At 34.1% G+C, this 12,647-nt stretch overlaps 1 protein-coding gene and 1 pseudogene across 2 annotated transcripts; one reads left to right on the top strand and one right to left on the bottom strand.

Annotated features, from left to right (window-relative positions):
• The first annotated feature begins 576 nt into the window (after positions 1–576).
• On the top strand, positions 577–3,970 carry LOC108475554 (uncharacterized). Of its 2 annotated transcripts, XM_017777530.2 has the most exons (5): positions 577–1,120; positions 1,938–2,738; positions 2,850–2,955; positions 3,036–3,241; positions 3,483–3,970. In XM_017777530.2, the coding sequence occupies exons 2-5, from the start codon at positions 2,011–2,013 to the stop codon at positions 3,748–3,750; spliced, it is 1,308 nt and encodes a 435-aa protein (XP_017633019.1). In that variant the 5' UTR covers positions 577–1,120; positions 1,938–2,010; the 3' UTR covers positions 3,751–3,970. The 2 variants fall into 2 exon arrangements, with proteins under 2 accessions (XP_017633019.1, XP_017633018.1); XM_017777529.2 differs by lacking the exon at positions 577–1,120 and having other exon boundaries at positions 1,818–2,738.
• LOC108475555 (putative GEM-like protein 8) lies at positions 3,551–4,868 on the bottom strand (annotated as a pseudogene).
• Positions 4,869–12,647: the final 7,779 nt, after the last annotated feature.

Here is a 12,647-nt window from a genome sequence, read left to right as displayed (position 1 = left end):
ATAGCCAATGCCGTTTTGAAGGATATACCGTCCAGAATTGTTGAAAGAATTAAAAAGAAAGAAGAAAGTTGAAAGTTTGTATACTCATAGACGTTTATCAACCGTTGATTTTTATTTTATTCTTAATTTTAAATAAATTTAAAAATTATATAAAAATTTAAGGTTTCTGAGAATTTAAGGTTTCAGAAATTTTTAAAATAGTAAATTAATTTTTAAATATTTTAGCTTTAAAATAATAATTATTATAATAATAGAATGGTTCACATTTGTTCGTACACTTATGGATTACGAGCTAATCTCTCAAACAAAATAATTTTGTATCAACAATCCAAAAGAGTAAGTGCGTAAAATTTTGTATTGACATTTTAAAATTCAAAATTTAAGTTCAGATATTAATGTCTTTTTCTATTAAAATTGTAATGACATTAAAATTATTATTGCAATATATAATTACTTCATTCGATCTATTTTACTAGGTCATTCTTTTGTATCAAAGAACAATTTTTTATACGAACTTATAATGTCACTAAATTACATTAAAAATTTTATCGTCACGTTAAATAAATTCGCTTATTCTTTTATTATCGATTATACAAAATAGGGTTGAATTACATTTTATCATATTTTACTGATAACACTTCAAAACCCTACTAGCAACTCTAAACATGTTTAGAGTAATCGACACCTCTCTCTCTTTTATATGAACTCCCTCTATCGCTAAATATAGATATATAAACCTCCTCCTTTTCTGCTTTGGGTATTTTTTCTGCTTCTTTTTTTATTAGAAAATAATCAATAGCGATATTGTTGCTTACAGAAAACTATTAGCGTGCAATACAGGCAATTCTAAGAGACTAACACAACCCAAAAGATATATATATACACATACGCTTGTGTATATATATAAGATATAAAGAGGTAGAAAAGAACCAAGGAAAGCAAGAAGAAATATATTTGCAGGCAAGGAGAAGAGAGGCAGGGCGCATTATTTACTGTCACGAAAAAGCGAAACCCACACTTCAACATTCTTTCTTTTTCATTATCAATCAAACAAAAAGGACAAAAAAAGAGAGACCCAATCCGCTTTTACATTCATCTTCAGTTGAGTTCATTCAGCAAGGTGACTTTTATTTATTTATTAATTTATTAATGGTTCAAAATTCTTTGGTCTTATTATTTTAATGAGATTTCTTGATTCTTCGTTTTTCTGAATTGGGTTTTCGTTTTGCCATCCGCCGTTTGGATTCCATTAACTTCATATTTAATTATTTTCAGTGATTTCGTTTCGTTTTATCAAAATTTATTCTCAGGAAAAAAAAAAAAACACCATTCAAAATTTGACCCGCCATACGGTTTTCGAGTTTCTTGGTTAACCGTGTTATTCCACTAGAGCCGTGATCGAGTTGACTCATTTCCTATCCCCCTACACGTCAGAGTCTTCCTTTCGAGAAACCCCTATCCTATTGGAATTTGGAAATTGGGTCATGGTCTAAACTACCCCCACGGGCTCCTAAATCGTCGGACTCATTGGTCAGCTCTTCATCAATCTTTGTCATGTTCTTTAAGCATGAAGACTTAGACAAGGAAACCGTGTCCTTTATTTGTTTATTAGATACTATTTTAAAAACTGACCAAGCACGCGCTATTTCTTGTTTAATTTTCCCCATTATGTTTTAATCTAATCTATAGTTCATGGGCGGTGGGCGCTGTGTTGTCTATACAACAACTTGCCAGGCTGTCAATATCTATCTTTTGACAACCCCATTTTCGGTTACCTTTCCTTTCATTTAATAAGACCAGTAATTATATAATAAAAGCTTTGACTATAGAACATGTCAACCTTGGCTTGCTTATTGTATTAACACATTCTTGCTTGCTTTTCTCGTGTTTTATTCCATCTGTTGGGTCATAATTTGATCCTCTTATCCTTTTTGCAGGTGACCCTCGTTAAATTGAGACTTTTGCACTGATTTGTAATGTTTATTTGGGATTTGTTCATATTGGTTCAATATGGGTTCCATGTCTGGAGTCATTCAACGTCCTTTAATGGCAGCTGCTGCTGTTGCAATGGCGTCTGTTTCTGTTGATTTTCCTGCTAAACTCCCATCTCCTACATCGGATACTGAAACTTCCATGTCCAATTCCTTACCGGAGTCCAATTCATCATTGGTTGCTCTTATATCAGCTTCCAAGCTTGCCAACTTGTCTTTTGTTACTAGGATTGGAGTACCGTTACCTAGTTTTAACTTTCCGGTTCCGAATTCAGGCCGGAATTTCGTTCCGAACATGCTATGTTCTTCTATTGCTTCGTCTCCTCTGTTGGTTAATTTATATCAGTCAGCTGAGTTAGCTAAAGGATCTAAGCCAGCTGCATTTCCGGAGAGTGTTCCTGCCACAGTGCCTGATGCTTTGTACAGATGGCATTTGCCTGAGCCGACTGCGTTCGATATTTCTGGGACTTCAGATTGTTCATCGGTGAAGTCTCGTACGGTTGTTGTGTTGTTAGGGTGGTTAGGATCCAAGCAGAAACATCTCAAGAGATATGCAGAGTGGTATACTTCAAGGGGATACCATGTCATTACTTTCACACTTCCGATGGTTGACATTCTCAGTTACCAAGCCGGTGGGAAAGCCGAGCAAAACGTAGACATGCTTGTGAATCACTTGGCTGATTGGTTAGAAGAGGAGCATGGAAAAAACCTGGTTTTCCACACTTTTAGCAATACTGGATGGTTAATGTAAGTTATCTCCACAAGTACATTTGTACATACATGCATGAAGAACAACATTTCTATTGTTTATATTAGTTACCTGAAGTGATTTTTGTGTCGGGTTTCATCTTGTTGCAGGTACGGAGCTATTCTTGAGAAGTTTCAGAAAGAAGATCCTTCTTTAACGGAAAGGATCAAAGGTTGCATTGTGGATTCAGCCCCTGTTGCGGCCCCTGACCCTCAGGTAAATGATGCTTAAAGCATGTGTTTCAGTTCAGTACAAAGGCAATGCTTAATAAATCATTTTCATATTATTATTTTCAGGTCTGGGCTTCGGGTTTCTCTGCCGCTTTTCTGAAGAAACGTAGTTTTGCAACAAAAGGATCTGCGAACTCAAGTGAATCGGATATGGAGGCATCAACTGGCAAAAGTGAAGCCTCAAAACCCAAGCCTGCAGTAACTGAAGCTGCTATGCTACTAGTCCTGGAGAAGTTCTTTGAGGTGGTTTTGAATCTTCCTAGTATTAACAGGTAATAATCCCCTTGAAACCGGTAAATAAGTTCACGATTTTTTACTTCTCTGATCTACTTCCCAATGTTTGAGTCATTGAAAAGCTTACTTTGCAACTAAGAATCATTTGCAGTGCACAACTTTTTGAATATTTTTATGCATGATATATTTCTCATTCTCCAATGTGATTTATGATTGCCACCAGAAGTCATCCCGATGTTCATTAAAATTGACAAAACTTGATATCTTATCATCTTGCAGGAGGCTTTCTGATGTTATGGGTTTGCTGTCATACAAACAACCTACCTGTCCACAGTTATATATTTACAGCTCTGCAGATGGAGTCATCCCTGCGCATTCCGTGGAATCCTTCATAGAGAAGCAAAAGAGATTGGGGCGCGAAGTTCGGGCGTGCAACTTCGTCTCCTCACCACATGTTGATCATTTTAGGAATGACCCAAATCTGTATACGAGTCAGCTCAGCCAGTTTTTGGAGGACTGTGTGCATACTTGTTGCGGACATTCTTAAGTACATTGAAGCACTGCCATAACCAAATTCTTTTATTTTTTATTTTTAAAAGGAAAATCCTATAGTTTATACACTCACAAAGCCAGTACTCGAATAGAGATCGGTGAAGAACTGATAACATTCAACATGTTTGAAGTTAAAATCTCGAGTTCTGTAATCTCAAACTTGTATTTACATATGGCAAATTCATTCTTAAAGTTATTTCATGGTCGATAAAGAACATAGTTATTTCATTCTTAATGTTTTCACTCTGGTTCACTCCCTTTATTTTCTCAACTGGAACCACAGCCTTGTAATGGACTCTCACATATTCTCCATTCGCACAAGGGATTTCGATTTATCTATCACTGCAAAAGGCAACCTTTTCAGATGAGATGAAAAGTAAAACTGCAATAGGGCCTGTTGTTTGTTGATAAATAACATTGGCAAGCCTTCAAAAACTTCTCTCCTTCTCTGAAACTAAACAATTGCTTGAAAATCTTCTCCAACCCTCCTACTAGAAAAACCCTTGCCCCTAAACTCAACTTTCCCTTCACTGTTTCACTGATCTTTGGCCCCAATCTCACTGCACTTTCAAAAAAGTAAACTTTAGTTTTCATTTCACTTTAATCTTAAGAGACATTTATATAGCTGATAGCATGAGAGTGTTTCATACCATGCTCTCCGACTACATGACCGAATGTATCAGCTTTCTTCCCTCGCAAGTTCATCCTTTTAAGTACAAAGTTTCCTTTGCCTGCAATTACATTGCCTGCAATTACAAACAGTTTCCCTTTAGAAAAAGAGAACATACCATATCTACCATTAGTAAAGATTGAAAGGGAGACCTACTTTTGGTAGACCCTTGTGTATCGGCCAGCGGCATCAGGTAAGTATTGCCTTGATGTTCTTCTCTTAACTCCAGATGTTGTTGCTTTGATTGGAACTCCAATAAGTTGTTCAAGTAGCTTATTCTTAATTTTTGTTGGTTGAATGAAATGGAATACAATTCCAACAAGATGTTGAATATTTCTTCAGGTTGTGATGAATCGTGTTTTTTTTTTTTGGCAAATGGGGTGTATTTAAAGGGGTTGAATCTAAATTTTTTTGCGCATGAATCACCAATACCTCATCATGTTAATAAAGTACTTTGGCGAGGAAAATTTCGAACATACGAACGGAACACGAATAATAATTCGAACAGAAAAATAAATCAATAGGCTCCAAGGCGTGTATCAAACCATTATCCTTAGAGTTCTATTTGCCCCACCTATATTTGAGTAGCAAATGAGTTTTAAGCAAATGAAGCTCGAGGATACAATGAAGCCCGTTAATTATTTAACAAAAAAATCAATTTCTATAAAGAATTTCTACAATAATTGTATATAAAACAATTTAAAAATAGTAGAAGATGGTGGAAGAATTACAAAAATTTTTGACAACTTTTGATATATCATCCAAATTAAATTTGCCTTTCTCAATAACCACATATATTTTAAATAGACATAATTATTCTATTAATATCTTTTAAAAGATATAACTATTAAAGTAAGAGATACAACTATTCAAGTAAAGTATCTTAAATAAACATAACTATTCAATTAATATTACTTGAATAGTTATAATTATTTGTTAAAAGATCAAGTGATACACTTTTTGTATTTAAGATTCATAACTCATTAATATGAATAATCATAACTCTTGATTAATAATCAAAAGTTATAACTATTGATTACTTACACTATTTCATTTATTATTATTAAACACTATAAATATTTGAAAAAGTTTCAACACATCGCTCCGAGAAAAGGAAAAAAGTATAAGAAGTGATTCATTTAAGAAAACAGAATGTTGCGTAAAGGTTCAAAATCCTTCTTAATGAAGTCCTCCAACATGTTCAACAGTCCAAACTCTAATATGAATGTTGAATACAGATATGTCAAATACGGGCATATTTAACACAGAGAAAACGGGTAAACAGAAAACAACCACAGGAAAGATCATAACTATGAAGGGAAGTCAAGCTATTAGAAACAGTCAAACCACCTGAAAGCAAACTAATTTAATTTGGTTTAAATTAATTATCCAAGGAAAAGGCATAGTCTATGCAAATGGGCAGTGCAGTACTGACTCCCAGAAGATGTGGCATTGAAACTTTCTAATGTCTTTGCTGCTAAGACGTCAAGAAAGAAAAGCAAGGAACACAAATTGCATATTAAAAGATATGATAACTTGCAAAGTGGCAACTGAGTTCCGAATCATTTCCTACCTTTATTTGCAAAATGCGGTCTTATTGTATAATAAATGATAATGCAGTGAGAGTGACTTCACAGTGAGACATGCTTTGGACTAATGGAGATAATGTCATCTATGACCATGTGAGCTCAACAGCATCTTTCCTTCTTTAATAATGGACATTTTAGAGAGCTCCGAGTAGTAGCTCTCTCCAAAGTTGTTGGGGGTATTATTTTAAGTTGGATTTCTTTATTTAAGAAATGATAAATGTTTGTATTTCATATTATTTTCACAATACTTTTAATGCTAACAAATTGGTAAGATATTTGCTTTGTACTTTGTAGTTATCTCTTTTGCCCTATCTTTTCCTTTGCACAGTTAATCCTTGTAAGGTCAGGAATTATAGTTAGAATTTTCCTCTATCAGTCAAGGGATCTTTAAAATATCAGGAGCTTCTATATGTGATGATAGGGGTGACAAAATGGGGTTTTTTTTTGAAAAAGGGGATGAACTATGGGCTCCAATGGTCAAACCAAAGAAGCAATCACACCAAGCTAGATGTTATATGCTTATGTGGAATGCATTCTTTTAAACCTTTTATTAGAATTAAGAGATCTGAATCCTTATTTAAATAAAATACAGTGATAAAATAAAATAAAAGAAGAATCTATATAGAATTACACTTCCTTTATTTTATTTTAGAATAAGATTTTTTAAACCTTATTAAATTCCATCTATGTGATATTAATTAGAATAGGGTGTTTCAGTCTTACTAGAATATGGTTTTACAAGCCTATAAATAGACATAGTCTATTCCTCTTGTAATTAATTCGAATTCGACATAGTGAATTTTCTTCTCTTCTGCCCGTGGTTTTTTTCCCGAAAGGGTTTTCAAGTAAAATTTGTGTGTTCTTTATTTTATTTTATTTTATTTTATTTTCACAAATTGGTATCAGAGCTTCCGGGTTGTTCATCTCGATCACGGTAATAGCGTCTTTGAAGTATGAAAGTCCACTGTTGGATCGCAAGACTAGATTTGCGTTGTGGCAGATGCAAGCAGTTCTTGCACAGGTGGATCTGGAGGATGCCCTGTTAGGGATAGATAAAATGCCTTCGACTTTAACAGATGAAGAGAAGAAGCGTAAGGATCGAAAGGCATTAACACAATTACATCTGCATTTGTCCAACAAAATTTTGCAGGATGTGATGAAAGAGAAGACCGCCGCTGCATTATGGAAGAGGCTAGAACAAATATGTATGTCCAAAACTCTAACAAGCAAGTTGCATATGAAGCAGCGTCTTTATGCTCGTCGTTTGGAGGAAGATGTGTCGATACACAAACACTTGACAGTGTTTAAAGAAATTCTCTCAAACTTGGAGGCCATGGAGGTTCAGTATGATAAGGAAGATCTAGGGTTGATTCTACTTTTTTGTTGCCCCTGTCTTATTCAACCTTTAGAGACACGATTTTATATAGCCCCGAGTCTCTCACAGTTGATGAGGTTTATGATTCTTTAACCTCGTATGATAAGATGAAACATCTTGTGCTTAAACTCGACTCTCAGGGAGAGGGTTTCATTGTTCCTGAGAGACAAGATCAGAATACTGATAATAATCGTGGAAGGACACAGGAATGGAATCCTGGCGGTAAATCTAATGGTAGATTAAAGTCTTCAAACAGAGTTAAAACTTGTAACTTCTGCAAGAAGAAATGGCACATTAAATCTGAGTGCTATAATCTACAGAATAAGATTAAAAGGAAGGCTGCGAATCAAAAGGGAAAACAACCAGAAAATTCCGGTGAAGCTGATGTTGTAGAAGACTACAGCGATGGTGAATTTCTAGTCGTTTTCGTCAACAATTCTAAAGTGAGCAAGGAATAGATACTTGATTCAGGCTACACCTTCTATATGAGTCCCAATCAGGATTGGTTTACAACTTACGAAACAGTGTCTGAAGGTGTTGTTTTGATATGAAATAATGCTTTGTGTAAAATCGCAGGTGTTGGAACAATTAAAATTAAGATGTTTGATGGAGTTGTCAGAACACTTAGTGACGTGAGACATGTTCCAAAATTGAAGAGAAATTTAATTTCGTTGAGTACTCTTGATTCAAAAGGGTACAGGTACACAGCTGAAAATGGGGTTTTAAAGATTTCCAAAGGTTCCCTTGTTGTGATGAAAGGGCAAAGAAAGACTGCCAAGTTATATGTTTTACAAGGTTCTATTGTTACTAGTGATGCAGCTGTCGCTTCCTCTTTCTTGTCAGATGATGATATTACAAAACTTTGGCATATGCACCTAGGGCATATGAGTGAGAATGGCATGGTAGAATTGAGCAAAAGAGGACTTCTTAATGGGCAAGGAATTTGCAAACTAAATTTCTGTGAGCACTGTGTTTTTGGGAAGCAAAAGAGAGTTCGATTCACCAGAGGAATCCATAACATGAAAGGAACATTAGAGTATATTCATTCTGATCTGTAGGGGCCATCTAGAGTGCCTTCGAGAGGTGGAGCTAATTATATGCTAACCTTTATTGATGATTTTTCCAGAAAAGTTTGGGCGTTCTTCTTGAAGCAGAAAAGCGATGTGTTTTCCGCATTTAAGTCTTGGAAAATTATAATTGAAAAAAAGACGAGAAAAAAAATAAAATACCTCCGCACAGACAATGGCTTAGAGTTCTATTCTGATGAGTTTAATAGATTGTGCAAGTCAGAAGGGATCGTGAGACATTTGACAGTTTTCATACTCCACAGCAAAACGGTGTTGTAGAACGAATGAACAGAATGATCATAGAGAAGGTTTGCTGTATGTTGTCAAATACCAACTTACCGAAGTAGTTTTGGGTAGAAGCAGCCTCTACTGCATGTTTTTTGATCAACCGATCTCCATCCGTTGCCATTGAGAAAAAGACTCCACAAGAGGTATGGTCTGGTAATCCTGCTAATTATTCTGATTTAAAGATCTTTGGGTGTCCTGCGTATGCTCATGTTGATAATGGAAAATTGGAACCGAGATCCATTAAATGTGTTTTTTTTGTTATAAAGCTGGTGTAAAAGGGTATAAGTTATGGTGTCCTGAAAATAGAAAAGTTATGATTAGCAGAGATGTTGTTTTTGATGAAACTGCTATGCTACCTAACTTATCTCTTAAAGACTCTTCCAATAAAGAAAATCAAAAGCAGGTGGAGCATCAGATTAATATAGAGTCGACTATTCAAGCCAGTACAAAAATTAAGAATAGAGTTGCTTCTTCATCGCAATACTCTATCGTCAAAAATAGAACTAGAAGAGAAATTAAACCTCCAAAGTAGTATGCCGAGGCTGATCTAGTTGCTTATGCTTTAAATGTGGCTGAAGGTATAGATGCGAATCAAGAACCATCTAATTATTCTGAGGCAGTTAGCTGTGAAGACTCAGAAAAGTGGATGTTTGCTATGCAAGAGGAGATGGAATCACTCCAAAAAAACAGAACATGGGATCTTATGAAACTTCCTAAAGGTAAAAAGGCTATTCGTTGTAAATGGGTGTTTAAAAAGAAAGAAGGTACTCCAAGAGTTGAAGAACCCAGATATAAAGCAAGGCTTGTTGCAAAGGGTTACGGTCAAATTCCAGGAGTGGACTTCACAGATGTGTTCTCCTCAATTGTTAAGCATAGTTCGATTCGAGTTTTGCTTGGTATTGTGGCCATGCATGATTTGGATCTTGAGTAGTTAGATGTAAAAACTGTATTTTTTCATGGAGAACTTGAGGAGGATATTTACATGCAACAACCAGAGGGTTTTACAATCTCAGAAAAAGAAGACTATGTTTGCTTGTTGAAAAAGTCCCTTTACGGTTTGAAACAGTCACCAAGACAGTGGTACAAGAGGTTTGATTCCTTTATAACTTCTCATGATTTCAAAAAAAGTAGTTTTGACAGTTGTGTTTACTTTAAGAAAAATAGTGATGGTTTTTTTGTGTATCTACTTCTTTATGTTGATGACATGTTGATAGCAGCAAAAGATAAATGAGAGATAAGTGTAACAGCCAAATTTTTTAGTGGTGTCGGAAATAGTGATTCGAGATCACTAAATCCGACGAGTAAGTTTAGAAATTTTAACAAATAATAATTATAGGCCAAACGCGAACTTAAAAGAATTATTTTTAATTAGTGAATTTTGTGATTTTAAAAGAATTAATAAGGTAAATTGGGTTGAAAACGAGGTATCGAGACCCCAGATTCATAAACCGAGCCATAAATATTTTTTTAAATATTTATGGAATGTTATTAAGTTAGTATTAAAGTTTCGTTAGAAAATTTTACGTTTGGTTAGTCAATTAATTAAAAAGAACTAAATTGAAAATAGTGCGAAATTTATTAAATTGTGATTAAATAGTTTAAGTGATTAAAAAGGAGGGATTTAAAAGGCAATTGGACCCAAATTGTATGGGCTGGACGGTTGGGCAAGAAAATCAGCAAAAAAGACAAGGAGAAACAAGGGCAAGATGGGAAATTTTACAAATTAAACATATAAAACAAGACAAAATTGAAAAATCTAGAGATATCATCATATTTCTTCAGCAAAAACGCCATGGGAGGTCTGAAAGCTACTGGTTTTTCATACTTTGACATATGTGAGTTCAATTCTTGCCCTTTTCTTTGAGATTTTTATGTTTTTGTGACTTTTACAATTAGGTCCAAGTGTTTAATTCATTAGTTTTTGATTTTATGGACAAAATTAAAAGGTATCATTTATAAGTGTTGGCTTTTTATGATGAAATAAAATGAATTTTAAGCTTTGATTTTGTTGTTTGATGATTTTATCAAGTAAATTCAATAGAAATTGATTTTAGGACCTAATTGTGAAAAAATTGTGAATTAAGGTTTAGTGTTAAAATTCTGATTTTCAAAGGTTGTGTAATAGTTTATAATGATGGAATAAAATGTTAATTGAGAAAAATTAGCTTAATAGATGGGCTAATTGAGCAAGGACTGAATTGTATAACCTGTTAAATTTAGAGAAAAAATGGTAATAAACATCTTGAACTAAAACAGCTTTGGATAGCAGCAGTAGGTTAACTTTGAAAAATCACCATAAATTGTAAAAATCGAATTATAGGATGAATAATATATGAAATTAAAGCTTATTGAGTCTAGTTTCTCATAGAAGAAACGTGTAAGCAATTGAACTGTAAATTATGAGATATAATGAATTATGTGAGACAATGTCAGAATGAATTTGGGTTCCCCTGTTTTGACTTTGGAAAATCACCAAAAATTTGAGAAAATTAATTATAGGCTCAAATTTATATTCTTAGAATTCTTAATGAGTTTATTTTCAATAGAAATCAACGAGAATATTATCCGAGTTCTGTACTGTGATATAATTAATTTTTAGTGAAGAGAGGTTATAACTGTTAGATAGTGAAATAGGGGAAACTTAAATGAATAAAATGTATTAATTGGCTAAACAAAAAATTTTGAAAATTTTATGGTGGAATTATATGTGAGTCTAGTTTCAGGAAAAATTTACAGATCTTAATTTGGAGCTCTGTAGCTCGAATTATAAAAAATTGAGTGACTATGACTCGTGTGAACAGCTTGATTGAGCATTAATAAGTAAATTGTGAAATCGTACTTACAAGAATGTTATATACATTAAGGATGTGGAATGGAGAGGAGGATGAGGAAAATAAATGATATATGTTTATAAGAAAATAGTATGAGAACGATACATATCATGACATGTATATATATTACTAGTTTCAATATGATGCTTGTTGGGTATGAAGTTGGATTGAAATGTCTAAGGCAAGTATTTTATTCTGCGCATCTGAAATGTGGTATTTTATAAAGATATGATCCAGCTTTAAATATGAATGCTTGATGATTAAGCTGAAAATATTTGGTAAGATGATAATCATGGCATAAAATATAAGTGGTACCATAATAGACAAGGTAAAATGAGTATGAGAGACATATGTATGATGACATACAAATGCTATGTTTGTAGTTTAATTGAGAATGTTCAATCATTAAATGAATACTATGTTATATGCTTTTGATTTTGTATAAGTGTGTAAGAGATTAAGGTTGACCAAGGCTTGGAAAATAGCTTAGATATTGACCACACAGGTAGAGACACGGCCGTGTATCTCAGCCGTATATGGAACACGACTTTAGGACACGGGCGTGTCCTAAGCCACATGGGCGTGTCCCAAGCCACACGGGCGTGTGGAATCCACACGGCCTAATCACACGGGCGTGTGGGTACTGTTCACAAGTAAAATTTAAAAAAAAAAATAAGCGAAAAATTTTATGGGAAATCAGTTGAGTTCCGACTTGATTTTAATGTTCATGTTGGGCTTCGAGGGCCCAAATAAGGGTTGTTATATGTATATGATCTCAGAAAGTGAATAGTAATGTTTTGATTAATTTGTAAATGTTCTATAAGTACTGGTAACTTGTAACACTCTGTAACCCTATTTCGACGATGGATACGGGTTAGGGGTGTTACAAAAAGAAAGGTCAAAGCCCAACTAAGTGAAGATTTTGAGATGAAAGATTTAAGACCAGCAAAAAAAAATACTTGGTATGGAGATTCTCAGAGATAGAAAAGCAAGTAAATTGTACCTAAGTCAGAAAGGGTACATTGAGAAAGTTCTTTGCAGGTTTAATATGCAGAGTGCTAAGCCTGTTAGT

This window comes from Gossypium arboreum, chromosome 3, assembly GCF_025698485.1.
Source record: "Gossypium arboreum isolate Shixiya-1 chromosome 3, ASM2569848v2, whole genome shotgun sequence".
Taxonomy (NCBI): Eukaryota; Viridiplantae; Streptophyta; class Magnoliopsida; order Malvales; family Malvaceae; genus Gossypium; species Gossypium arboreum.
This window is presented reverse-complemented; position numbering and strand designations above follow the sequence as displayed.

Excerpts from the sequence above, each read along its gene's own strand:
- LOC108475554 (XM_017777530.2), top strand. The coding sequence starts at position 2,011 with ATGGGTTCCATGTCTGGAGTCATTCAACGTCCTTTAATGGCAGCTGCT. Across the intron at positions 2,739-2,849 it reads AGCAATACTGGATGGTTAAT|GTACGGAGCTATTCTTGAGA; the intron begins GTAAGTTATCTC and ends ATCTTGTTGCAG. Across the intron at positions 2,956-3,035 it reads TTGCGGCCCCTGACCCTCAG|GTCTGGGCTTCGGGTTTCTC; the intron begins GTAAATGATGCT and ends TATTATTTTCAG.